At 49.3% G+C, this 23,170-nt stretch overlaps 5 protein-coding genes across 10 annotated transcripts; 2 read left to right on the forward strand and 3 right to left on the reverse strand.

Moving 5' to 3' along the window:
* The first annotated feature begins 3,744 nt into the window (after positions 1 to 3,744).
* EGY3 (ethylene-dependent gravitropism-deficient and yellow-green-like 3) lies at positions 3,745 to 6,406 on the forward strand. The gene is made up of 4 exons (XM_048713504.2): positions 3,745 to 4,521; positions 4,617 to 5,039; positions 5,128 to 5,366; positions 5,551 to 6,406. The coding sequence occupies exons 1-4, from the start codon at positions 3,961 to 3,963 to the stop codon at positions 6,059 to 6,061; spliced, it is 1,734 nt and encodes a 577-aa protein (XP_048569461.1). The 5' UTR covers positions 3,745 to 3,960; the 3' UTR covers positions 6,062 to 6,406.
* LOC125550496 (uncharacterized) lies at positions 6,233 to 10,042 on the reverse strand. The gene is made up of 5 exons (XM_048713505.2): positions 9,593 to 10,042; positions 9,372 to 9,499; positions 9,165 to 9,277; positions 7,098 to 7,283; positions 6,233 to 6,512 (listed from the first exon to the last, which is right to left on the reverse strand). The coding sequence occupies exons 1-5, from the start codon at positions 9,928 to 9,930 to the stop codon at positions 6,483 to 6,485; spliced, it is 795 nt and encodes a 264-aa protein (XP_048569462.1). The 5' UTR covers positions 9,931 to 10,042; the 3' UTR covers positions 6,233 to 6,482.
* A 1,213-nt stretch (positions 10,043 to 11,255) lies between these two features.
* On the reverse strand, positions 11,256 to 15,098 carry LOC125550497 (Thioredoxin superfamily protein). Of its 6 annotated transcripts, none has more exons than XR_007301659.2 (9): positions 14,650 to 15,098; positions 14,317 to 14,363; positions 14,079 to 14,193; positions 13,704 to 13,748; positions 12,276 to 12,335; positions 12,081 to 12,176; positions 11,831 to 11,969; positions 11,499 to 11,572; positions 11,256 to 11,420 (listed from the first exon to the last, which is right to left on the reverse strand). XR_007301659.2 is itself a non-coding variant. In XM_048713507.2 (8 exons), the coding sequence occupies exons 1-7, from the start codon at positions 14,938 to 14,940 to the stop codon at positions 11,850 to 11,852; spliced, it is 774 nt and encodes a 257-aa protein (XP_048569464.2). In that variant the 5' UTR covers positions 14,941 to 15,097; the 3' UTR covers positions 11,256 to 11,572; positions 11,831 to 11,849. The 6 variants fall into 6 exon arrangements, 2 of the variants coding, with proteins under 2 accessions (XP_048569464.2, XP_048569463.2); XR_007301657.2 differs by having other exon boundaries at positions 11,256 to 11,431; positions 14,650 to 15,097; XR_007301658.2 differs by having other exon boundaries at positions 11,499 to 11,605; positions 14,650 to 15,097.
* Positions 15,099 to 16,724: 1,626 nt separating this feature from the next.
* Positions 16,725 to 19,862, forward strand: LOC125550493 (G-type lectin S-receptor-like serine/threonine-protein kinase At5g24080). Its single transcript, XM_048713502.2, has one exon. It carries the CDS (start codon positions 17,147 to 17,149, stop codon positions 19,655 to 19,657), a length of 2,511 nt encoding a protein of 836 aa, XP_048569459.1. The 5' UTR covers positions 16,725 to 17,146; the 3' UTR covers positions 19,658 to 19,862.
* On the reverse strand, positions 19,720 to 22,986 carry LOC125550494 (methyltransferase). The gene is made up of 8 exons (XM_048713503.2): positions 22,657 to 22,986; positions 22,293 to 22,366; positions 21,263 to 21,405; positions 21,086 to 21,132; positions 20,901 to 21,009; positions 20,679 to 20,740; positions 20,466 to 20,583; positions 19,720 to 20,029 (listed from the first exon to the last, which is right to left on the reverse strand). The coding sequence occupies exons 1-8, from the start codon at positions 22,828 to 22,830 to the stop codon at positions 19,863 to 19,865; spliced, it is 894 nt and encodes a 297-aa protein (XP_048569460.1). The 5' UTR covers positions 22,831 to 22,986; the 3' UTR covers positions 19,720 to 19,862.
* Between the last annotated feature and the right edge of the window lie 184 nt (positions 22,987 to 23,170).

Here is a 23,170-nt window from a genome sequence, read left to right on the forward strand (position 1 = left end):
CTTTCTCGGTAACAAGTATCATTACCTACTTCATGGCTACATTCCTTGCATTCAACCTTGTGTAGGTTTTGCATCAAGAGGGGAGTAGACGAAGCACGCTTGATGTTTTGTTCATCCACAGCCAACCGGCTGGGTCGGAACGGAGAAAACAACATCGTGTTCATCAGGAGGCAACCGGCTGGGTCGGAATACATCTTGTTCATCGGGAGCCAACCGGCATGGACGGAACAGCCGAACCTAGGTCTAACGTACCGCAGAACGGAGGAAACGACCTTCTGTTCAACCGTGTGCGGTCGAAACATGGTCATGTTCATCAGGAAGGGTCTGGCGTACCGCAAAACGGAGGAAATAGACTTCTATTCGAGCTCATATGGTTGAAATGGGGTGTTGTTGATCGGGAGGGGTGTGGCATACTGCAAAACGGAGGAAATAGACTTGTGTTGGAGCGCCTACGGTCGAAACGGGGTCCTGTTCATCGGGAGGGGTGTGACGTACCGCAAAACGGGACTCCGCGGGCTACTGTTCATCCACCGTCTACTGCCTTGCTCTAGCCTCCACGGGCTACTGTTCATCCATGAGCTACTGTTCATCCAGCCTCCACCGGCTACTGTTTAACTAGCCCTCCACGGGGTCCTGTTCATCCACCCCCAACTGGCTCGGCTGTGGCGGCCTCCTCGGGGTCCTGTTCATCCAGCGGCAACAGCCTACTACCACGGGGTCCTGTTCATCCAACCCCCACCAAGAATTGTTCATCCAATCCCCAACAATGGTCACTGTTCATCAAGAGGCATGGTCGATCGATTTCAGTTAGCAGTAGTAGCGAAGAAATTGCTCGGATTCAGTCAGCGTGAAGGAATCGCTCGGGTTCAGTTAACAGACAAGGGATCGATCGTTCGGGTCCAGTAACGTAGCTAGTGCGATCGCTCGGGTTCAGTAACGTAGCTAGTGCGATCGCTCAGGTTCAGTTAGCCAACGTCTGGCACACACGTGTGTACACGAGAGAAACGCGCAAACCACAGTGCATCCTCCGCCTCGACCACCCATCATAATCGGGAACTCCCCGATATTTCCTCTTCCTCGCTTCTACCACGATTTCCCCCCCTCATGGACGGCCCAAAAAATGTCATGCAGATGCGTTCCCCGCCCGCCCAGGACAAAAATCCCATTTTCTATCATGATTTTATCATAGAAGTAGGAGCCCACACATCTATGATGATACGTGATTTTGTCATAATTATCGTTATAGAAGTGTCATAACCATGACAGAAAAAGTTTTTGTCCGAACCAAAATGTCATGGATGTTTCTTTTTTTTGTAGTGCATAGGATTCTCATATGTTCATCTCCTTCCTATTAGGCCTGAAAGATTGTTCATCTCCTTCCTAGCAGGTCTCCATGGCGTTCGTCTCATACCATTGTGGTCTTACTTCTACCTCCGCTTTATTCCCCTGCTGCTTCATGCCTATGCAGGTCCTTGTTGCTACTGATTTCTTCACCTCAACTTTGACTTTTTCATGTTTATTTCCAGGTTGCAATTTTTGCTATAGCCTTGAAACAATACCAAGTTATGTTTCATGATCTGTCGGACACGCGAGCTACCTCCTGCGCAACGCGACAGACGCCTCGCCATACCGCTACGCCGGAAGCATCATTAAAGCATCTTCAACAATAGCGCAACGCGCGGCTAAAAAACAGTTTATAACGCTGGAATCGTCAACTTTTGCGCGCCGCGATGCGCTGGCTCCAGCGGCCGCTGCAAAATATAGCGCGCCCGAGCCGCTTCAGCAGGCGCTGCAAAAAAAACAGCGCGCACGCTCATCTTTTAACAACATATGCACTCCAAACAAATAAATAAACATAGGCATAGATAAATATAATAGATTAAAAAATGATACGTAGATAGTTTATAGCATAGATAGATTAAAAAAAAGACACTAGTCTGATACAATAAAATAGATAAAAACTATGTTGCAACTAGAAACTACTCCGAGATATTCTCATCCTTGTTGATGTCGTTCGAGGTATCAAGAAACGCGTCTTCCTTACGAGGATCATTGTCGTCAAAGAACGACGCCCGTTCCAGATCGCACTGCGATATCGCCAGTGCCTTCCGCCGACGCCTGTCCGCCCGGTCCGCGCGGCGCTTGGCCCTCCTCTTCGTCCAGAAGGCGTTCTCGTCGGCGACGTCTTGCGGGTAGCGCTGACGCCACTCCGCCAATGGCTAGCTCGTCCGCCTAGGCGATGAGGAGGCGGCGCTGGCGTCTACGGTGTTCCTGATGGTCCTCGTCCGTTACCAGACGCGGCGACGGTGAGGTCCTGCGCCTGCTGACACGTTTGCGCGTCGTGGAAGTTCATTTGCGAGCGAGGCCTGGAGAGGCGCCATGCCGCAGCGTCATACGCGCGGGCGGCCTCGTGCGCGGTCTCGAGCGTCCCGAGACCGAGACGCACATTGCTGGAGTGGATCTCCGCGTAGAACGTGCAGGAAGGGTGGACGCGGACGCCGCGGTAGCCTGAGCTGCTTCGGCGACGCGGCGGCATGTCGGCGGCGGGGGAGTCAGCGACAGGAGAAGGGCGCGGCGGCGGCGGGGCGCCGGATGCGAAGAAGAAAGGGGCGGCGAGGGGAAGAAGGGGACGGCAGGAGCGCTCGAGTGTGCGGCTGGCAGCATCAGGCGTGCGCGTTTTATAAAGCGTGCCGGACGTCGCGCGCCAAAACTAGCGCGCGTCAGGCCGCTTTTCGCGCGCGCGCGATCTTTTGCTGCGCGTCGAAATTTCCCGCGCTTGCTGGAGTGCGCGAAACCGCTCCACGTGCGCTAAAACTAACTTTTCCCTGCACGCAATATTTGGCGCGACTGTTGAAGATACTCTTATGTATGCTGTCATCGGTACGCGCGAGCCTCCTCCACTGTGCCCTATAGGACACACCACCGGGTATTCCCTCGCTGGTATTTTCTATATATAAAATAAAGTTGCTACCATTTTTCCTTTCTGATATGTTGGTAGTTTGCCACATATGCCATGTGGTATAAAGTTGCTACCACATGTTACTGATTTTCATTTTTTTATGTACAATAATAGACAGATGCGGCAATAAAAAGTTGACTGGGTCAGTACTTCATCTTTTACATTTTTCAGTATTTTTGTAAGTAATCAGGTTACTTCATTTTCCATTCCTATATATAACTTGCAAATGATGTCAAGATTTGGTGAAGCTAATACATGCGATTTGTTGGGAAATGTCACTGTTATATTCATGGAAGTGAAATTTCGTGGGTTAACATACCTACAAGAACTGCCTTGGAGATATGTAAATGTATTATAAATACCACGTGCATGTATCTATCCTGTGTTGTGACCAACATATGAATATAACACGGTTAATTTATAACTTACCCATTTTTCATGCAAAAAGAAAAACATGCCACCAATTTTCCATCCAGTGATTTTACATTTTGGCGGCTATGAATTCCTACACTATCACACTTCCGTATGCTCCCGCAACAATGTGCGGGCTATCATCTAGCATAAACAATGGTTTGGACACAGACCAGAGTTTTAATATGTAACTTTAAATATTTACTCCATACAAATATATTTTACTAGTTAAAATGTTCAAATTTGGCCCAAGTTAGAAAAGCCTTTGCAGGCAGGGCCATGCTAGAAGCTTTAGCAAGGCGAGCTGCCGCCAAGTGTACATTTCTCCTGACCAATTGGATAAGCCGGGGGCCTTCACCTCCTTCGTCGCCACCCGCCACTACTCCATCACATCTGCTGCTCCGGCCGTCGCATTCTTCACGACTCCTCCCGGCGCATTCTCCGACCTTCTAGAACGCTCGCCTTCCTCCTCCTTCCGAACCATTTTAAGCTCCCCTCATGAGCTCCCAGGATCTCCACACCAAAATCAAAGCACCAGATCGAACAGGCAGCAGGCACCATAAACCAAGCTCCACAGCTCGCCGCCAGTAATGGCTTCCACTTCTCTCGTTGCAACTATCGTGTGTAGCAGCAGCAGCAGCACTAGTAGGAGAGCAACCTTACCAAGAAGCTTCTGCAAGAACCATCACAGGCCACCTCTCAGGAGAAGCTCCGTCGTCAGGTGCTCGCTGCGGGAGCAAGATCGGGCGACGGAGAACCGGCCGGTCTCCTCCACTGCCGTTGCTCCTGACGAGCAAAAGGTTGAGGAGGCGAAGAAGGTCTCGTCGCATCATGCCGGAGGAGGAGGGGCAGGAGATCACCAGGAAGGAGGTGATGGCGAGGACGGCGAGAAGAAGAGCAGGGATGAGCAGCAGGAGGTGGACTGGAGGTCGGACGAGGAGTTCAAGAAGTTCATGGGCAACCCGTCCATCGAGGCCGCCATCAAGCTCGAGAAGAAGCGCGCCGACCGGAAGCTCCGGGAGCTCGACCGCGAGCCCGACGGCAGCCCGGTCGGCGGCCTGCTCCGTGGGTTCATCAAGGGCACGCTGGAACGGGAGAAGCAGAGGCTGGAGGAGGCCGAGCAGACCTTCAAGGCGCTCGACCTCAACAAGGTAATCTATTTTGAATTTTCAGATAAACCATGGGAATTGGGAAATCGATGAAGATTTGCTGATCTCTGGGCGCGCGAATTAAATGGTGCATGCAGCTCAAGAGCTGTTTCGGGTACGACACGTTCTTCGCGGTGGACGTGCGGAGGTTCGGCGACGGCGGCATCTTCATCGGCAACCTGAGGAAGCCCATCGAGGAGGTGAGGCCGAGGCTGGAGAAGAAGATCGCGGAGGCGGCCGGGACAGAGGTCACCCTGTGGTTCATGGAGGAGAGGAACGACGACGTCACCAAGCAGGTGTGCATGGTGCAGCCGAAAGCAGAGATCGAGCTGCAGCTCGAGGTGACCAGGCTGAGCACGCCGTGGGGCTACCTGAGCGCCGTGGCCTTGGCCGTCACGACCTTCGGGACCATAGCACTCATGAGCGGCTTCTTCCTCAAGCCCGGCGCCTCCTTCGACGACTACGTCTCGGACGTCCTCCCCCTCTTCGGAGGCTTCCTCTCCATCCTCGGCGTGTCCGAGGTACTCCATCGTCTGCTCATTAAGCTTTTCTTGGATAAATGCTCACCAGATGGTAATGATGGTCTTGGGAACAACAATTCCATGGCAGATCGCGACGAGGTTGACGGCGGCGAGGTACGGGGTGAAGCTGAGCCCGTCGTTCCTGGTGCCGTCGAATTGGACGGGATGCCTGGGCGTGATGAACAACTACGAGTCGCTGCTGCCGAACAAGAAGGCCCTGTTCGACATCCCCGTCGCCCGCACGGCCAGCGCGTACCTGACGTCGGTGGTGCTGGCCGTCTCGGCCTTCATTGCCGACGGCAGCTTCAACGGCGGCGAGAACGCCCTGTAAGTAGCGGCACAACCATACGTACTACTCCCTCCGTTCGGAATTACTTGTCACGGAAATCAATGCATCTAGTAGATGCATTGATTTCCGTGACAAGTAATTCCGAACGGATGGAGTACATCTCGGCGCCATTGTTAACCCCAGCAAGAGCTCTGACGACGTTTTCGTTGGCGGCGGTGGCAGGTTCATCCGGCCGGAGTTCTTCTACAACAACCCGCTGCTGTCGTTCGTGCAGCAGGTGATCGGGCCGTACGCGGACGAGCTGGGGAACGTGCTGCCCAACGCGGTGGAGGGCGTGGGCGTGCCGGTGGACCCGCTGGCGTTCGCGGGGCTGCTGGGGATCGTGGTGACGTCGCTGAACCTGCTGCCGGTCGGGCGGCTGGAGGGCGGCCGGGTCGCGCAGGCGCTGCTCGGGCGGCGCACGGCGGCGCTGCTGTCGTTCGGCACGTCGCTGCTGCTGGGGGCGGGCGCCGTCGGCGGCAGCGTGCTGTGCCTGGCGTGGGGGCTCTTCGCCACCTTCATCCGCGGCGGGGAGGAGATCCCGGCGCAGGACGAGATCACGCCGCTGGGGAGCGAGCGCTACGCGTGGGGCTTCGTGCTCGCCGTCGTCTGCCTCCTCACGCTCTTTCCCAACGGCGGCGGCACCTACTCCAGCTCCTTCCTCGGCGAGCCCTTCTTCAGGGGCGGCATCTAGACCTGATCCTAGTAGCGTAGAAGTAGTAGGGAGATAAAATGCACCGTTACTCTGAAGCCACAGCATTTGTGCTCTTTCTCAGCGAGGAAACATTGGTGCAGAACAGGCAATTGGATCTGAAAACATGAAGCAACAAGCGTTTGTGCATAAAGTAGGAAGAAACAGAAGAAATTCAGGACCAAGAAGGCACAGTTTATTCATTAGTATTAGAATGATTAGGTCAGGCTGCATACAGTAATTACAAGGGATTGATCAGCTACATCTTCTTAATATTAGAATCCGGGGCATTGCCTCTGTGCGATCTTGTCAAGCAGTTTCTGCATATGATCCGACTATGTTCTATTCCATCTTGGGCCCTTGGCCTTCAAAATTGTACTTACACAAGGTTGGTGGTAATTCTTGCCTTTTTGAGCTTCAGACCTCACCACCTCCGCACCAGCGATGTGAGCAACTGCAAGGATAAAGGAAGTAAGTTGGCATAAGTAAAAGCCAGCCATTGTCAGTGCTTGAAAGATAACAATCCACAGTAGGAACGAAGATGACTTGCGATGGGAACCAAGAAGCACAAAGCCTTTGCATAGGGCAAAGTTTCTCCTAGGAAATAAGCAATATAATGCAATCTTCGTCATTGCATTTGTTTTAAGAGCTTTTCGACCTTGTTACAAAGATGAGATTCTCCTTCCATGACAAGTTTAATTCAAAATGATTTGATGGAAGTAGTCAATTGGGAAAAACATGCCAAATTATACCGAAAAGGTTACAACAGCGAAGGATGAAGTGTTGCTCTATGTGTAAATATTTGCAAAACAACAAACAAAGACCTAGAATATCATTTTTCGGACAAACTAGCTGCAATCAATTGAAAAAATGTGCCAAAAGAGAAGGAAGCATATGTTAGGACATGTTTATTAATAGGCTAATCAATTGTACTAGGATACATTTCAGAGAAAAATTTGAGCCAAAATGGCCTTCGATGGAAACATCTGCATGAATCAACGATGCTGTGGTATGTTTAAAATAAATAAAAACTTCTAACCTCAAAAAGCTCAAAAGGATTTCCCTTTTTGTATACATCATCCTTCTTGCTCTGTCCAGCGGAAAGAACCTGGGAAATCAGAGCACGCCATGCAGTCAACAAGACCCCGGTACTTCCCATGGCCACAAAGACGAAAGGAATTTGTGGAATATGACCAGCGGTCACTGAACGAATGGCAATTCCTAACTGAAAGGAGATAGCAAATTGAAGTCAGCACCAGACATCAAAAACCAGCAGACACATCATCATCAGATGCTTCTATGCTAATGAAGGCATCAAACAAACAAGAGTGAGAACAGTCACATAATAAGAAACATGATTATCAACATGTTTTTAGAGAGTTCAGAACACACATAGATGCAAATGCAGACTTACGCAAGTTAACAACGGCTCTCCAGCTTCAGAAGACTGACCAAGTTCAATTATGTTTGTGTAAGATTTCCTAGAATTTCCTAGTCTTGTTCATGGAAATCTAACAAAATTATGTATGGTTCAACACTCTGAAACAAATAATCTCCTAGCATAGCCTACGTCTTGAGCAATAAATTGGCATAAATGTCTAAAATCTTATAAAGTGATCCAAACAAATAGAAATCATAGACTTAACACCACATTATGGATGTCAAAAACCACAGATGCTCAAATGCATGTCATGCCGTCATCGTTGCTTCTTTCTTTAGTTATAATCTCATAAATACAAGACCTGTCGTGTTGTGCTTCAGGTATTACCATCCCCCAAAAAATATTGGCATAACAAGAAACTAGCACAACAGATAAACCATGAGATATAGCAGTAAATTGCACAAGTTAAACACAAAACAGAACACCATCTTTATATCCATAAGCCATTATTGAGGTGAGGCATGTATCAAGTGCGCAAGCACAAAAGAATGCCAGCATTTGCTTCCCCATGATTGCAGAACCATAAAATTCTGACTAGTTTTTTTTTACATCAGCACTACCACAGGATAGCAAAGGCAACAATCAATTTTAGAGGTTTGGACACATTACTCGGTCGATAGAGCCATAGAGAAGATTCTTAGTTTGTTTAGTAAGGCGATGTATTTGTCTATTTGGTAGCGCCAATAAAAAAATTGTCAAGCAATGCATCTTCATTGGGCTACTAAAAGGTAGTCAAATGTGTAACAAGCTTATCTGACTATATATACTTCAAATTTTGAGTCAAATGTGGAAGAAACAATATGATTTCCAAAGGATTCCATATTCACATAGGTCCTGGCTGTCTAGATTCAAGCAAGATTTGCACTCTTGAGACATAGGGCTAAGCCTGACCTGGAGGGTTTTATAACCACCCTTGTGCAACAAACTACCTAGAACTCCTGTTCCCTGACATAAGTGTAGTCCTTATGGATTAGGGTCAAAGACCCTGTACCTTGTACTACATATCATGTAACCTCATTTTACCTTTGATTAATATATGACTGCAGGAGCCTTTCTACAGTGCATTACAGCTAAAAAAACAGGGAATTTTTAGGTTATTGGGAAAAAACTCCATGCTACTTTTTGCTTGTGCCCTTTCTCTAAGATGAATCCATCCTCTTTTAACTTTTCTCATATAGTTATTTTTATTTTCGAATTAAGGGGTTCCCCCCAATTTCATTGCTAAAACTGATGATACAGGCTTTCTCATATACTATGTTTAAACTGTCTACCTAACTTGCCTTCAAAAGCCACGGAACCAAAACAGTATACTATCTTTGCCGACAAGGGGTGGTTTTCCACTATTCCTCATTAAAAATTGACATATGCATCCAATAGATGTATTGATAAAGGCCGGGTAAAACGTATCAGACACAATGAACTATGAAGAATCCACGATAGAACACATGCTCAGCAGAATGGACATGGATAGCGTGATGGAACCGGGCCAACAGGCAACAGCTGATTATCTGTTAAGTAAATGGGTATACACTCTACAATGTTCATAACATGAACTCGCAACCTATAAATACACATTACGAAATCAGTGGATTTATCGCCGTTCTAATTATAAAATGAAGGTCTTGTTTGGGTTTTGAGTACAGGTGCTAATAGGAGACAAATTACCGGTATACCAACAGCCCAGGATTTCGCTGCAACAGTTACAGCATTCCCAACACCATTGCTTCCTTTGGCATCATCACCAAACCCGCCAAGGAGGTAGGCGCTAAGCAACCAACCTGCAGAAGACCCGATTCCGTTAGCAACCCCTTCGTCCAACGGACGAACATCATCAGAGGGAAAAAGAAGAAGAGGGGGACACGTTTCTCTGACCAGCAATGAACGGGTCGGCCGTCTTGAAGGTCTCGGCGTCAAGCACGGGCAGGCCATGGCTGAGCCTCCCAATCGCGGAGAAGACCAGGAGGCAGAGCAGATCCCCTCCGGCCAGAAGCCCTATCTTCCTGCGAACGCAAGGGATCAGCGAACGGACCAAATCAAACCAAAACAGAGGCACAAGCGGGGAATGGCGCATTGGCTAGGGGAGAAGGAATTACGCGTAGGAGACGAGCTTGGACTGGGCGTCGGCCTGGCCGGGCCTCTCGACCTGGATGACGCCCTCGAGGGGCACGCGGTCGTCGCTGACGCCGAGGAGGACGGGGTCCTCGGCGGCGGGGGAGCCGGAGGGGCCCTCGCCCGCGGCCGCGTGGGTGGCGGAGGCGCGGCGGGGCGCGTCCCGCGCGTCGGCGGCGCCGGAGAGCGCGAGGCGGCGGCGCGCGACGCGGGGGCCGGCGAAGAGGGGGTAGGGGTTGGCGCCCCGGCGGCTGGCGAGCGGCTTGGAGGGCAGCCGCCGCGCGGAGAGGGAGCCGTTGGCGGCCTGGCTGACCAGCAGCATCGTTGGTCCCGGGGCGGCGGTGGCGGTGGCGCCGGCGGCGGGTGGGAAGGGGGGAGGAAGGTGAGCTGGGTTTGAACGGGAATGGATGGGTTTCCTCCCGGGTTTGGGTGGCCTAAATTTTGCTTCCCGGTGCGGCGGTGGGCCCGGGCTAATCGTTGGCTCGGCCTCTCGGGTGCGGGCGGAGGGCGCCGGTCACGACTCACGGTTCATTTCGTATGCATGGTTTTGATTTTGACTCAGGATTTTTAAAACGTAGAAGTATGAAAAATTGAAAATGATTGGAATGCAATGCCCATTTAAATTCTAGTACTCCCTCTGTCCCATAATATAAGAACGTTTTTGGCACTACACTAGTGTAAAAAACGTTCTTATATTATGGGACGGAGGGAGTACATGATTTGAGTCATTTGATCACACCGCAGAAAAAAGAACAAATGATTTTTTTTAAGTGGTTTGAGTCACTGATTGGATAGTAGATTTCCTATAGAATGTAGGAGTACAAATGATTTTTTTTGGATAAAATCTACTCCCTCTAGTGTAAAAAACACTCTTATATTATGGGACAGAGGGAGTACATGATTCAAACATACGAATCAAATGAGTTATGTAGGAAATTTTCTAAGGATTCTAATTCTTCAAAAATTCTATGAAAATCCTTTGAATCAAAGAGGCCATGACCTGCGTACGTGTGAAATTTCTATCTCTCCAAGAGAGTCGATTTGCATTGCTTTTACAGCTCAACCAGAACAGGAAATAGCAGGCTTGAAATAATAAAGAACCGGATTCAAAAACCAAATTACAAGGGAACAGGTTTCTCCTTAGCAGAAGAATTCAGCTCTTTGAGTATATCTCAGATGCCAGAGTCTTTCGTACGAAGAAACGGGCATGCGTATCCTTCCGGTCCATTTAGCGCTTATACAGCGGTTGATAAGACAATTTTATTTTAAATTTCCCACATATGTTAGAGATGTCAATAAAAATATGATGTACGATGGGTTATCTTTTAGTCTTAACTAGTGTATCAAAATATATGACACTCGTTAAGATAATATTATTGTACACGCCCTTTTAGATACAGAGTAGTAGCTCCGGCAAGATTTCTGAAACCAAGAGCAAAGCCGTGTCACGTTTGGTGTGCTGCAACCTTGCTCCAGGCCTCCAGCGTAGCAGCTTCCTTGGTCTCCGCGGGGTGGGTGGGTCAGAGGCTAGGGTTTTAACCATTTGAGATTCTATGCATCTGCCCTCCTTGATGTGCAGCCCAATCGCATGATGTGCAGGTATGCAGCATTCGACAAGAAATTGGACACTTGTGGATATATGCAGTATTCCATGAGAAACAGTATTGCTACAAATTTTTAGAAGAAAGGTCCAAGAAGCACCCGGCTTTAAATTAATAAAGCCAATACACAAGCCGAAGATAACGTATCGCTATATTTTAGAGCACTGTGCAGTGTTCATGATCAGTTACATATATCTACCAAAAACCAACCCTGCTAAGCTCCTATAATTAACAAGGTGTTAGAAAGTTTGTCAAAAATATTAATACATATACATGCAGGGGACGCTACCTTTATATCAGGATCCAGTATTTCGAAAGTCATCTGATACCACCAAGCTTATGAAATGTCTGTATGAGAAGCACCTGCGCAGTACGGTTATGCAGTAAGAACGGACCCTGCACGGACAAATAAACGGGAGAATCTTTCATGACTGAGAAAGGAGGGAGGGGGGGGGGGGGGGGTGTGAAGAGAATAGAAAGCCAAAGTATATGCTTATTTCTTTTGGCACCGGCTGACATAAAAAAAACTTAAACTGCTCTTTTTATGTACCCAAAAAAAGAACACTTAATTTTCTATTGTTGTGTGTGATGATGGGAATAAAAAAGCAGAATCTGGCGTACCCGTTCATAGGACTCAACATCAGGCTACTGGAACTTTACAGCAGATGCTCAGGACATCATCTAATGGTGCATGATCACCTGTGCCCTCGTCCTTCCGCGCATATAACAGTTCTTTCCCTTTGAACACGAACATTCCACCCTAACGAACATAACAAACAAAATGGCGGTCCATTGATCAACAAAGACTCTGCAATGTTCAGACTTCAGAGTATAGTGGCAGAAGCAGTTGACTATGGGTAAATGATATAACCTGTTGCAGGACACTTGGCCTGTCATCTGGGGTGGCTTCGATTGTATAGTTCTTTGTTGCCTCCTTGAGGGAATCAAACCGAGAAAACACTTTCACCTTCAAAGATATGCGTTCTTGTTCAGGACAATGTCCACACAACTTTCATGATAAAACAACTACACAAATGAAAAATCACTGCTACAAAATGATGCTTACACTGGCTGGGTTGAAGAATGTGCGACCAACACCAAAATATAGGCCCAAGAGATCATAAGCCTGAAAGGGTTTAAAGGATGTCATGCACTTGGGGACAGGATAAATAAATAAAAATTTATGGATAATAAAATTTAAATTTCCAATCCATAGACGATGAGATCATTGATCCTCATGTACCAAATATTGTATATCCATGTGTCTATCTCATTTACCTATTTACATGACTACATCTAAGTTTGAAGAAACGAGCAAAATGTATATACACACACTTATCAAGGAGAACCACCATAGCAACAAGGACCATTTCCAAATGAAAAACTTATCATTACATATCTCCTTCAAATTTATGCGTGGCTAGATTGGCTAACGCTGTGGCTATCAGGTGGTTCGCAGTCGCTGACATGTGGGCCTCAATGTTGTTTTGTTTTTTGAGGGGAGGCCTCAGCGCTGGTGCGTGGTTTTGCGACTAATTGTGTTAGTTCGGTCAGCCCACTCCTAGCTGTTTTTGACTGGAAAGTCGGCCTGCTGGATAGGCCGTGAACTAGCTGCACAGCCGGTGATAGGGCGGGTGTGCTGTTGATTTCTGGGAGTTTAGGGGCAGCTGACTTAAACGGCCGCCCTCAAAAAAAGAAATGATGTACTAAATGACATGTGGGCCCGGTTGTGGGGTTTTAGCTGGCCGTGTTTACGATTTCTTAAAGAGAAAAGCTGACTGTGTTTATGTTTATCCTTTCGTCGCATGTTTGGTGACCAGGATCTGTTTTTTTTTAGGAAAACCAGTCTGCTTTGTCCTCCGCGCAGAAAATTTTATGAATTCTAAAATGTCTCAGAATTAAATAATTGCCCACAAATTTAAGAATCAAGGTTCGAATTTTTAAAATGTTCCTACATTTAAAAATTGTCCCAAGTTTTAAAAACACGAATGAATTTTGAAAACAACGCGGGGGCGTGTCTACGTAGCTATTCCACTCATTACACATGGAATAGGATTTGTCCTAGGCCAGCTCTTCCATGGCCGCTGGTTCTTTTAGGGTTTGTTCTTTTGCTGCAGCTTTGTTGGGGGGAGGAAGTTTATCTGCGCTTGGCTGAAGAATAAAATAAAAACAATACTCAACGCATCATTGAGGCTCACACCATCTAAAATCGCGTACAAACTACTCGCCTATAGCCGGGCGCAGCAGAGCGCGCCACTTTGTCTAGTTCTCATGATCACTGGCCCAAAAGTAAGATAATTTCCAACACTCTTTCTCCAAAATAGACACATTCCTATGGGGTCAATCCTGCTAGGACTTAGTACAATGCAGACAATGGCAAGAAGATGTTAACAATTTTAACAGATAAAATGTGAATGTGAGCAGTATATGATGTGACCATACAGTATAGCAATATCCAGTAGATACATTAAGGCATGAGCACGCAAATTAGTACCTTGCGCTCAGGATCTGCGTAGAGGTAATCCAATGGAAAGGGCAACTGCATTGCACATATTTTAAACAAAGTTACTTAGGGCTGAAAATATTCAAATATCACCAGTAAATACAGCATATATGAACAATTGGGATTTTAAGACATCCATTGTCTAGCAAGTCCCACACGAGGTGAATAAGTTAGATTAAAACATCAGCAGGATTGTGCAATTATGCAATGATCTTTGCAATTATTGGTGGGCACATACCCACAAACAAGTTGAAGGTCAAATGGTAAAAAATCTGTGTCTAGAATAAGATTATAGATGATCACCAAAGTTCGCAGTGTGTGGTGAGGGGGTACGAGATAAACTACAAATAGAAGTGTATTACATACACGCTCAGCAAGTATACGGGCTTTATCAGGAGTGCCAACACCAACAGCAATTAGTTTGACGCCAGCAGAATCAAATCTTTCTTTCGCGTCTTTCAACGTCAAGGCCAACTCCCAGCTGCAGAGGACACGGTCACAAGTAGAGTTGATGATTAGCTCAGAAAAAGAAATCAAACCAACACGCACAAACTATATCCAGGTGACACAATTCATCTACAGAAGGAGGGGGGTGCTCTCTTACCAGCAAGGACATCCGAAATGCCTTAGCAACGCGACCACAGCCATTCCCTGCACAAGCAGCGAATTACTCCCCCAATTTAGTTATGTACCGCAGCAAATTAAAAAGGGAAATCAAATGATTTCGTAGCTAAATGGGATTTAGTGTTTCGCCCTACAGAAGGAGAACAATTTATTCAAGCAAAGCAACAAATGGACGCCCCTGGTTCTGACAAGAACCTCTGAGTGGCAAACCTGAACCTCAAACTAGATACAGTATAATATTTCCTATGCTACATCTCCTCGTAAGACAAAGACTAAGCTAATCGGAGAAAAAGGTGAGCATCTGCATCTCTACCTCGTTCTGGTCCCACAGATCCCTGATCAGGACGGGCTCGCCGGTGGCCGCGGAGAAGATGGCGACGCCACCGAGGGCATCACCGATACCCGACCCTGGTTCCGGTGAAGAAGACGGAACGGACGGCGAGCTCGCGGCAGCTGCAGGTGCCAGCGGCGAGCGGTGGAGACGGAGGCCGAGGCGGCGGCGGCGGCTGGGGACGGGGGCGAGATCGGGGCGGTAGCGAGAGGAGGCGACGGCAGGGAGAGCGGCCGTCGGCGGGAGGGAGAGGCGTGGCAGCGAGGCGGCCATGGCTAGGTGTACGCGGCGAAACCCTGTCCGAGAGCAAGACCGGCCGAGGATGCCGAGCAAGAGCAAGCGGGCCGATGCGGTGGAGATGGGTTTCCCGGTGGCGGGACGGGCGGCGTGGCCACAGATTCGTCACGGAGAGTGCAATCTTTTCTTTTTCTTTTTCAATTCGAGTGAAGTGCATATCTATAGTCCTTAGTCCTTACTCACTCAAAATTTGCAAAGTTTCAAAAATAAAAATTGCTCAAAACTCCTTTTTTCCATTAAGAAAGGAGTGAAACAGACGACGTTCACATTTAAGGTTGGCCGTCACAGCCGAGACAAAACTCTAGTGTACTTGAAGCGTAGGCCCGCCATTAACAGGCGCTAACCATCACATACCGAGCTTTGCTTTGATCGCAGTGTGACGCAAATCCGGTATAGATAGCAAAAGGCTTTCGTGTCTTTCCTCAAGAGATGACCCCGAGTTATCGAAGCCACTAGAGAATGTACACTACAACAAACGCTCGTTAACGAATTAAATTTCAGTTTTTCAATCGGATCATTAACAATGTTTTGGGTGTAAACACTATTTTTTTTAAACATGCATGGGTGTGAGGTCTTACTCTCACAACAATATATTTATGTGTGGAATCTTTTCTTGATAATAAACACAACTCTCGAAGACAACCACTATGATGCGCGTTCACTATTCTTTCCGCTACCGTACTAACCTCTTCTTTCACTATTGTAAGGTGACCATAGGATGGGGTTAGAGCAAGGAGGCATGGGTGAGAAGGGTCGACGATGTCGCTGGAGCATATGAGGTGAGAGGAGGAAGACGAGCCATAGGTGTTGAATGAAATATGCACCGCCAGGTTTGTATCTGTGTTGATGCGTTTGATGACCGAGTGCAACTTGTGTTGGCAATATGTTTCATTTTACCTGTAACCATCTTTCATAAAGGGAATTTTTCATAATCTGGTCCAAACTTTGTGTCGTGAAGTATTATACATTTGGTAAAATATGAAAACAGATCACATGATTCCCCATAAATAATCATTATACTTAAGACCGTATGTCCGTATCATTGGGTGTATATGTCATCTTCATTTTATTTGGTGTTAAGATGCAGTATTTGAGTGCACTCCAACTACTAATGCCAATCAAAAGGGCTGTATTTGGACATTTGAGTTGATCATCCACATATATGTCCCCTTCATATAACTCGCTTAATTATGGAAAATATTTATCAAACTTCAAGACATAGCTGAACTAGTTTTATTGTGGTTCCGTAGCAACGCACGGGCATTTTACTAGCAAGGTATTAAGTTTTCAACGCTGCTAACATGATACTTAATGCATGATTTGCGCACGATGGTCACATCCAGCCATCGGATGAAGGAACCAAGTGCATCACACCCATCAGATGGTCAATCGTCCATGCATCGTGCATGGTGGGTCGGCTGTGAAGTAGTTTCGTTAAGTTTTACTTCCTTACATCTATTTGAAGGACAAGTTTTTTCGGACGGAGGGAGTACTCGGTAATTATGGACATTTTCTATGATACTAGTTTTCTGTGCATCAGCGACACACTGATCGTGAGAACATTATACTCTTCGTTTTCAAGTCATAACACTCATAGAGAGGCTTTGGTCAGCTAGACCGGGGACCCACGGCACGGTTCAAGGGACTCTTCGTTATAGCTCATTCACTTTCAGGGCATCACCCATTTCAAAAAATACGAAAACAAACTGGCAGCTCTGCCCATATCTGATCAATTTCCGTCACTTTTCACAGCACATTTTCGTCCCTTTCGACAACCCATTCTCGTGTTCAAAAATCTAGCACAACCCATTTCCTGCCCCAGTGAAGAAGAATGAATAGCCAAAATGGGTCACATCACAGGTTGCTATCTTGTCCGGCGCGAATTGCAAAATCAGTGAGCAGCCATGCCAGGTCGTCCAAGACCAATCTCGTCAAGAGCCATCGCTCGCCGGGGAATCAATTTTCCTCGGTCCTGTTCCGTTCCGTTCGCGCGCAGACAAAGACTAGGAATAGTCAACTCTCAACACAACCAATATACTACTCCAAATTGGACAATTGGTGCTTCTAGTTAACTGTTGGGGATTAGCACTAGAAGTAGCCGAGTTCCACCAGATTCATCCATCCATTTCCATTCCAGCCGCAGTCGGTCGGCTCCGATCGAATCCCCCCCAATTCCTTCCCCATGGCCATGGCCCTCCTCCCATGCCTCCTCCTCCTCCTGGCGTTCGCCGGCGCCCGGGCTCAGCAGATGCCCTCCTTCCCCGCCGCCAACGACGCCAGGCCCTGGCTCCCGACGGAGGCCAGCCGCATCCTCGTCTCGCCGAGTCGCGGCATGGCCGCCGGCTTCGTGCCGTCGGTCTCGTCCGCCGGCAAGTACCGCTTCGCCGTCTGGGTCGCCAACGTCTCCTCCCGCGCAGACGGCAAGACCATCATATGGTACGCGCACAACGCCTCCAACGGCGTCGTCGTCGAGGCCGACGGCAGCTCCACCCTCGTCGTCGACGCCGCCGGCGTGCTCACTTGGGCCGGGGCCAGCAGCACCATCTGGACCCTGCCCAACACCGCCAACGCCACGGCTCCCAGGCTGACGCTCAACGACACGGGGAGCCTCGTGTTCGGGTCCTGGTCCAGCTTCGGCGAGCCCACGGACACGCTCATGCCGGGGCAGGACATACCCCAGGGGAACAACAACAGCGCCGACGTCACCACGCTGCGGTCCGCCAGCGGGCGCTACCGGCTCGTCAACTCCATGGCGCTCAAGTACTACTCGGGCGAGCGCGGCGCCGACCCCTCGGGCTCCATCTACGCCAACATGAGCGGCGGCGGCACGCTGCTGAACCTCACCACGGAGGGCGAGCTGAAGCTCAGCGCCGGGAACCCGACGACGCTCATCGCCTCCGACAAGGGCGCCAGGGACCGGCTGCGGCGCCTCACGCTCGACGACGACGGCAACCTGCGCCTCTACAGCCTGCTCCCGGCGAGGCGCGAGTGGCGCGTCGTGTGGGAGCTCGTGCAGGAGCTGTGCAGGATCCAGGGCACCTGCCGCGGCAACAACACCATCTGCGTCCCCAAGGGCGCCGACGGCGTCACCTGCGTCTGCCCGCCCGGCTTCCGCAACAGGACCGGTGCAGGGGACGACGGCTGCGAGGCCAAGAAGAGCGTGGCGGGCGCCGGCGGCAAGTTCGTCCGGCTGGACTTCGTGTCCTTCTCCAGCGGCGCGCCCAAATCTTCCTCCGATCCTGGCCCGTACATGTCTATCCAGCCGCCCAGTAACCTGGCGGTGTGCAGGAATATGTGCCGGGACGACCCCGGCTGCCCGGCGTTCGGCTACAAGTTCGGCGGCGACCGGACGTGCCTGCTGTACAAGTCGCGGCTGGTGGACGGGTACTGGTCGCCGGGGACGGAGATGTCGACGTTCGTGCGGGTGGCGGAGGCGGACAGGGACAGCAACCCGTTCACGGGGATGACGAGCATGATCGACACGGTGTGCCCGGTGCAGCTGGCGCTGCCGGTGCCGCCGAAGCAGAAGGCGACGACGATCCGCAACATCGCCATCATCACGGCGCTGTTCGCGGCGGAGCTGCTGGCGGGGGTGCTGTCCTTCTGGGCGTTCCTGCGCAAGTACTCGCAGTACCGGGAGATGGCGCGCACGCTGGGGCTGGAGTACCTCCCCGCCGGCGGGCCCCGGCGGTTCTCGTACGCGGAGCTCAAGGCGGCGACCAAGGACTTCACGGACGTGGTGGGGCGCGGCGCGTACGGCACGGTGTTCCGCGGCGAGCTCCCCGACCGGCGCGCGGTGGCGGTGAAGCAGCTGCACGGCGTGGGCGGCGGCGAGGCGGAGTTCTGGGCGGAGGTGACCATCATCGCGCGCATGCACCACCTCAACCTGGTGCGCATGTGGGGGTTCTGCGCCGACAAGGACCAGCGCATGCTGGTGTACGAGTACGTGCCCAACGGCTCGCTGGACAAGTACCTCTTCTCCAGCTCCTCGTCGGCGGCGCCCTCCGGCGGCGACGCTCAAGGCGAGGACGGCGAGGAGAGCTCGCAGCAAGGGCAGCAGCCGGTGATGCTGGACCTGCACACCCGGTACCGGATCGCGCTGGGGGTGGCGCGGGCGATCGCGTACCTGCACGAGGAGTGCCTGGAGTGGGTGCTGCACTGCGACATCAAGCCGGAGAACATCCTGCTGGAGGACGACTTCTGCCCCAAGGTGTCGGACTTCGGGCTGTCCAAGCTGACGAGCAAGAAGGAGAAGGTGACCATGTCGCGGATCCGGGGCACGCGCGGGTACATGGCGCCCGAGTGGGTGATCCACCGGGAGCCCATCACGGCCAAGGCGGACGTGTACAGCTTCGGCATGGTGCTGCTGGAGATCGTGTCCGGGCGGCGCAACTACGGCTTCCGGCAGGAGTCGGTGGGCAGCGAGGACTGGTACTTCCCCAAGTGGGCGTACGAGAAGGTGTACGTGGAGCGGCGCATCGAGGACATCATGGACCCCCGCATCCTCCTCGCCGTCGACGACGACGCCGACAGCGTCGCCACCGTCGAGCGCATGGTCAAGACCGCCATGTGGTGCCTCCAGGACCGCGCCGACATGCGCCCCTCCATGGGCAAGGTCGCCAAGATGCTCGAGGGCACCGTCGAGATCACCGACCCCGTCAAGCCTACCATCTTCTGCGTCCAGGACGACTAACTAACAAGTCTTCTTCTCTCTTTGCTTTACTTTAGTAGTAATATAAAAACAAAGCCAAGTGGTTAGTTACGTGTATAATACTAGAGTATTATACCATCTCAGATCCAGTTCAGTTGACTGACTGATTGGACTACGTATGCATGCATGCTCTTGGAAAAGTCAAGTCCAACCACATGTTATAAATGGTTATACAAATTAGTACGAACTATCCGCGTTGCCGCTGAGTTTCTTGGTGCTGAGCGGCGTCTGACCACAGCATGAGCGCAGAAAGGAGTGAGATGGTAGCTGTCTCCACGCGTAGCCTGCATGGACCGAGACCAACAGGGACCGCACCAGCCGCCTTCAAAACCTTCACCTCCTCCTCCGTAAAGTCTGACCAAACGTGGAAAACAGCCATATTTGAAACTAACCAAGTTCAATTGAATGCAATTACATCGTGTGTTCAACTGTTCTCGACCTCTGGAATCGACAAATGGGTGAACTACAAAAAAAAATTCTATGATCTTGCTATTGTTCATTATATGTGGGTTGCTATTTTGCATAGCATAAAACCATTTTGTTCAGCAAGTGCAAGTAGCCCATATCAGATGAAAAACATAAGTGCGTGTTTGGGATAAGCAAGTTGTAATTAAGCATCTATGTGAAAATGCTAGTATGCTAATGCTGACCAATTGTCACTTTCGTTGAAACACTTAGATAGATAGATACAAATCATGCAAGATTTATGCTAATACTGACCAGGTGTCACTTTCGTTGAAACACCTTGATAGATGGATGGATATAAAGCACGCAAGATTTACTACGTTACCTCCTTCCGGTCCAATGATTAAAAGCCCGCTTTCCTCCTCGCTGCTGCACTTTGGCAAAACGCTCAAAACAGGAGGCGCTTCAGCAGATGCTAAGAAAGCAAGCTTTGATTGCGACACCTGATAACAGAAAATTCCAAGCACTCAATGCATGAGTATCTGATTGGTTGCGGTGTTACGCGCAAGGTCACAAAGAATGGATTGTGAGTGCTTACAGCCAGCGGAAGATCATGTATCTGAATTGGGGGCTTCAGTGACATATCATGCACTCTCTGGCCTAAACAGTACAAGAGCAATGCAGTTAGTTAGTTATACTTCAATTTATTACATCTGCACTGAAATCTTAGCCACAAATGGTATCTTGACACTGAACAGCTACCATATAGCCATTCAGCATATAACAGTCGAACAGATAGACAGATGCTCAAACTTCTTACATTGTTTAACTGCAGCTAACACCAGCCGTTGCAACCTGTCCACTCTATTTTCCGCTATCGTATGGCATCGTTCAGTCAAAAGAGGCGTAACACTGGAAGCGCCAAGTTCCTACACAGATGAAGTATAAACTGATTTAGAAGTAGATAAACAAGAAACTGGACAGATAAAGCAGTACATAACATACAGTACATTTCTCTATAAGCCAATCTGCACGTCCACCTTTCAGCGTCCCTGGGGGTTGGGATTATGAAATTGTCAAGGAATGGAGTAGCAAAAACTTTCCTGATGTACAGATCAACTCAGGAAAATCTACGGAAGTTCAAAAGAAAAAGAAAAACTCTGAAAAGTTTATGTGGCTCACCAAATGCAGCAAAGACATGCCATTGAATGCCTTGAGGAGCAATGAGCCTGGCGTTCTCCAATAACTCAACATCTGATCCATTCTTGTCAACCTTTTGTATGGATCCTTCAACTAAGCCACCGGCCCCATCAAATAGTTCGACCCTTCAAAAGATTGTTTCAAAGTTTTAACATGTGCAGAATCCTTTGTAGAATCATTATAAAACATGTAAATGGGAGTAAAATTCCACTGAAGATACAGCGAAGAGTAGATTTCGTGCTAGATGACTAGGTAAAATATCATGTGCCATTGAAGACTTCTGTAGAAATCTGAAATTTAAGTGAATAGGTATTCATCACAAGTAGAAATATTAGATTTCACTGTATGTCACTAGGGGAAATATCATGTTCAAACAAGCACTTTTGTCCAAATCTCAAAATAAAGCGTGAAAAGCACATGCTCAAGTTTACAAAATGTCTAAAAAGATTTACATCTAGGTCAAGGCATGTTTTACCTTTTATCTTCTGTTCGGTGTATTTGTCAGGAAGAAAAAACAACATTTCATCATATGGCTTTGTTTACGAAGCATTTGCCCCTTTTCAATATCTCAATGTATCGGATTCAAAGTGCTAATTCACACTGGAGCCTATATTATATCCAAAAATAGCACTGGTCTTCCAGAAAATGATATACTAGACACAATTGTACTATGTGCATGGGCATACCGGCTAAAGCATTTTTTGGAATCTCCTAAAGTCATTACATGTGTGTGAATGGTGTCGTAAATCAAAAAGGTTCACCACAAAGGAGCTTTTGCATATACAAGAAGTTGGGGAGAAGGACTAAACTAACCAAAGAGGGCTTCTGCCTTCTGGTACATCTTAAAACTAATTCTCTGGTCTATAGCTTCTACTCCATAGTGGAGTAGGTTCCATGGTATATCAAGAAGTGAATATCTAGGAAATTCTACCCTTAACAAAATTAAGCTTGACATCATCGAGTATTACATAGAAGTTACACAAGAAAAATAAATAAATGGAAGCAGTGAAACCTGTCATTGATGCCAAGGCGCAACACCCGTGTCATGTGCCAGAACTCGTCGCCTTGGATGCGAACCACCTCACCCTGCAGATTAACATCAATAACCGCTACGATCAGTATGAAGCCACCGAACACCACACATCACAAATAACCCAACACAAGAGGGCTGCTCGACAAAATGTCTACAAGATGGGAAGAAAAATGTTTCATCCCACAGACGTCGTCTTGCCACCACAACATATTGAGGAACACGGACATTTCTGCTCCCAGAACATAAGCTACCGAGAACAAATATTACAGGTTTCGTAAACGAACGCAAAGCGCTCGACGAAATGCCTACGCGGAAGAGAACGGGATAAGACGAGTGCGCTCACCTTGGACAAGGGGAGAGAGGGGGAGTGGAACCGCGGCAGGCCGCCGCGAGCACGGCTTGCCCCGGCAGTGCTGTGCGCGCGCGCGGCGGCGGGGGGGACGAGGAGGCGCCGGGCCGGCGGCGGAGGCCGGCGCATCAACGCGGAGAACGACGAGAAGGTGGCGGCGGGTGGCATCGCTGCGGCAGTGTCCTCGCGTGCGGCTCAGCCGGGCCTGCGCCGCTGGTGGTCGGTCCGGTCCGAGGTGGAAGCGCCGGACGAGGTGGATATCGGAGCAGGAGCCAAGTGAGCACCGGGGAGGGAAGAGAACGAGGAGGCAGTTGCGGGCCGCATTTAGGCAACGTCGGCCTTGGACCTGCAGGCTCGCGCCAATGTGATTCGGCCTTTTGTTTTTTGAGGGGTGCCAATGTGATTCGGCCTGTTCAGCCGGTTTGGACTGACTCCGACCCGTTGAGGCCCAGTTGGGCGGTATATCAGGCTTGGCTCGGCTGAGGCGCCAGCGTACAAAAGGACTGTC

Source organism: Triticum urartu, chromosome 4A (genome assembly GCF_056163025.1).
Source record: "Triticum urartu cultivar PI428250 chromosome 4A, HENAU_Tu73, whole genome shotgun sequence".
NCBI classification, from domain to species: domain Eukaryota; kingdom Viridiplantae; phylum Streptophyta; class Magnoliopsida; order Poales; family Poaceae; genus Triticum; species Triticum urartu.

Excerpts from the sequence above, each read along its gene's own strand:
- LOC125550497 (XM_048713507.2), bottom strand. The coding sequence starts at position 14,940 with ATGGCCGCCTCGCTGCCACGCCTCTCCCTCCCGCCGACGGCCGCTCTC. Across the intron at positions 14,364-14,649 it reads ATCTGTGGGACCAGAACGAG|GGAATGGCTGTGGTCGCGTT; the intron begins GTAGAGATGCAG and ends CTGCTTGTGCAG. Across the intron at positions 13,749-14,078 it reads CCCGTATACTTGCTGAGCGT|TTGCCCTTTCCATTGGATTA; the intron begins GTATGTAATACA and ends TGTGCAATGCAG.
- LOC125550493 (XM_048713502.2), top strand. The coding sequence starts at position 17,147 with ATGGCCATGGCCCTCCTCCCATGCCTCCTCCTCCTCCTGGCGTTCGCC.
- LOC125550496 (XM_048713505.2), bottom strand. The coding sequence starts at position 9,930 with ATGCTGCTGGTCAGCCAGGCCGCCAACGGCTCCCTCTCCGCGCGGCGG. Across the intron at positions 9,500-9,592 it reads TCCAAGCTCGTCTCCTACGC|GAAGATAGGGCTTCTGGCCG; the intron begins GTAATTCCTTCT and ends TTGCGTTCGCAG. Across the intron at positions 9,278-9,371 it reads GGCCGACCCGTTCATTGCTG|GTTGGTTGCTTAGCGCCTAC; the intron begins GTCAGAGAAACG and ends GGTCTTCTGCAG.
- EGY3 (XM_048713504.2), top strand. The coding sequence starts at position 3,961 with ATGGCTTCCACTTCTCTCGTTGCAACTATCGTGTGTAGCAGCAGCAGC. Across the intron at positions 4,522-4,616 it reads AGGCGCTCGACCTCAACAAG|CTCAAGAGCTGTTTCGGGTA; the intron begins GTAATCTATTTT and ends TGGTGCATGCAG. Across the intron at positions 5,367-5,550 it reads AACGGCGGCGAGAACGCCCT|GTTCATCCGGCCGGAGTTCT; the intron begins GTAAGTAGCGGC and ends CGGCGGTGGCAG.
- LOC125550494 (XM_048713503.2), bottom strand. The coding sequence starts at position 22,830 with ATGCCACCCGCCGCCACCTTCTCGTCGTTCTCCGCGTTGATGCGCCGG. Across the intron at positions 21,133-21,262 it reads GCATGTCTTTGCTGCATTTG|GGACGCTGAAAGGTGGACGT; the intron begins GTGAGCCACATA and ends CCCAACCCCCAG. Across the intron at positions 20,741-20,900 it reads GTTAGCTGCAGTTAAACAAT|GCCAGAGAGTGCATGATATG; the intron begins GTAAGAAGTTTG and ends TGTACTGTTTAG.